This window comes from Triticum dicoccoides, chromosome 6A, assembly GCF_002162155.2.
Source record: "Triticum dicoccoides isolate Atlit2015 ecotype Zavitan chromosome 6A, WEW_v2.0, whole genome shotgun sequence".
NCBI lineage: Eukaryota > Viridiplantae > Streptophyta > Magnoliopsida > Poales > Poaceae > Triticum > Triticum dicoccoides.
This window is the reverse complement of record NC_041390.1, coordinates 11,194,128-11,196,457: the sequence shown is the minus strand read 5'-3', so window position 1 is coordinate 11,196,457 and position 2,330 is coordinate 11,194,128. Positions and strand designations below refer to the sequence as shown.

Sequence of the window (2,330 nt, the reverse complement as noted above, 5' to 3'; positions counted from 1 at the left end):
AATCTTGTAAGAATTTCATAGGATAGGATTTCTATAGGAAAAATTCCTTTAGAGTCCTTTGGTTTGTAGGAATGGAATCCTAATCCTATGGAGGAATTCTTCCTCTCCTTCACATTTCATAGGAAAATAAACATTAGCCTAGATTCAATGAAAAAAATCCTATGATGTGAATCAAAGGGCATCTCCTTTCCTATTCCCAATCATAGGATTTGAGATACATGTCATCTCATTTCCTATGACTTTCCTATTCCTATGTTTTTTCTACCCTATGAACCAAAGGAGGCCTTGACATATACAGTAAACATGTGACATTGAGGTGGTTTTTAGGTAGAATCAATGGGGAGAAAAATCAAAGATGGGAGAAAAAAATCAAAACAGGAAGGATTCGTAGGGAGGATGGATGAAGGAAAGATGTATGACAAAACCTTAAGTTCTTTTTGAAGTAGTGAAGATATATCATATATCATTATGCCGCTCCATGGAGCCATAATACATTGACCAGCAAGACATTACTACTAAAAGTAAAACAAGCAAGACAATAAAACATGATTCGCCGCTCCATGGAGCCATAACACATTGAGTCGTCCAATTTTGTGTATTGGATGTGTGCATTGATTGCACCCAAATTATGACAAAAAGAAACAAATTGCGGTGGAACTCATATTATTAATTTTCAGATAATACATGTATACGTCGATTGTTGTATTTTTTTTAAAGCAAGTCAAGCGTGTCTTACTACTAAAAATAAAACAAGCAAGACATTAATACATGATTCGTAATGGGAACGTTTAAACAAAGCGTGCATGCATGAGAATTAGCATAATGTGGTATCTGAATGCTGCTATTTTGCATGCATGGTAGTATGTAGATGATGTTGCGTGTGAATAGGTGTTTAAGGCACCACTTAGGCACCATTTTTGCCGGCGGCCTGCCGAGAGATGGCCCCGTACTTCATTGCATCAGCCTCGGATTTCGCGGCATCCTTCTTAGCGGATGTTGCCTCTTCAGGTCTTGTGGCGGTTTCAGCCTTCTTGATGGACTTCTCGGCAGCAGCTATGCGAGCATCTGCCAAGGTACCGGCAGCTTCTTTCCTGCTAGGGGAGGTAGAAGAACTTGTACCAGCTACTTGCTGAGAAATGACACCATACTTTGATGCAGCAGCGGTAGACTTGGCTGCAGCTTGCTTGGCAGCCGCGGCCTCTTCAGGTGTGGTAGCGGTTTCAGCCTTCTTGGTGAACATCTTAGCAGCATCAGTGGTGCCTTCTTTCCTATTGGGGGAGGTAGAAGAACTTATACCGGCTGCTTTCCGAGAGATGGCACCATACTTTAATGCATCGTCAACAGACTTTGCTGCGTCTCGCTTGGCAGCCACGACCTTTGCAGGTGTCTTGGCGGCTTCGGCCTTCTTGATGGACTTCTCGGTGGCGGCATAGTGTGCGGCGGCTAAAGTATTGGCTGCTTCTTTCCTGCCTAGGGAGGTAGAAGAACCTTTACCATTTGCCTGCTGAGAGATGGCATTGTACTTTAATGCAGCAGAAGCAGATTTTGCTCCATCTTGCTTGGCAGCCGCGGCCTCTTCTGGTGTGGTGGCGCTTTCAGCCTTCTTGATGGACTTCTCGGCGGCAACAACACGTGTAGCTGCTAAGGTAGCGTCAACCCCTTTCCTGCTGGGGGTAGCCATCTTCAATGTGTTCTCCTCCGCAACGCCATAGGTCTCGGCTGGCCTTGTGGCCGCCACCGCCACAATGGTGGTGAGAAATAACATGGCCATGACATTCTTTCTGTTGGCCATTAGTAATTTCTCAAGTGGTATGTTAGGCGCGCGGAGGATTTGAAATGGTGGAGACACATGATTCGTAGAGGTGATAGGCTTTTATAGAGACAATGTGAGGTCAGGAAATCTCTCCCATGAATGTGAGGTCATAAGGGGTCAACAATGAATGTGAGGTCACCAGAACCCTAGAAAGGTATGTGGTACCCATTTGTGGAAGCATGCATGCATGTATGCGTGTTTTGCGTTTTCTTTTCTAGTTTCTCTCTATGTATGGACCGTGGGAACAAAAATAGATTTCTAAGTGCGAGCTCAGATGCTCTTGAAATCCAGGCCTTCTACTCTTTTCGAGATTGTTGTAGGTACCATTACGTGACTTCCAGCCCAGACCAGGAGGTCCTTCTCATCGTACTGGAATGGGAGACCCTAGGGACACGCGCGAACTCCGACGGACACCATGCACGACTGTAGGTGCATGCGTATCCGTGCGGTGCATTCATGTGGTGGCAAGTGACGTGACATGAAACAACTTGCTACCATGGTGAGCAAGGTGTGACAT

General features: G+C 45.2%; 1 protein-coding gene across 1 annotated transcript; it reads right to left on the bottom strand.

The window, feature by feature from the left end:
- Nucleotides 1-581: 581 nt before the first annotated feature.
- LOC119318817 (microtubule-associated protein futsch-like) lies at nucleotides 582-1,837 on the bottom strand. Its single transcript, XM_037593396.1, has one exon. The coding sequence runs from the start codon at nucleotides 1,790-1,792 to the stop codon at nucleotides 905-907; it is 888 nt and encodes a 295-aa protein (XP_037449293.1). The 5' UTR covers nucleotides 1,793-1,837; the 3' UTR covers nucleotides 582-904.
- Between the last annotated feature and the right edge of the window lie 493 nt (nucleotides 1,838-2,330).

Coding starts and splice junctions, on each gene's coding strand:
- LOC119318817 (XM_037593396.1), bottom strand. CDS start 1,792: ATGGCCAACAGAAAGAATGTCATGGCCATGTTATTTCTCACCACCATT.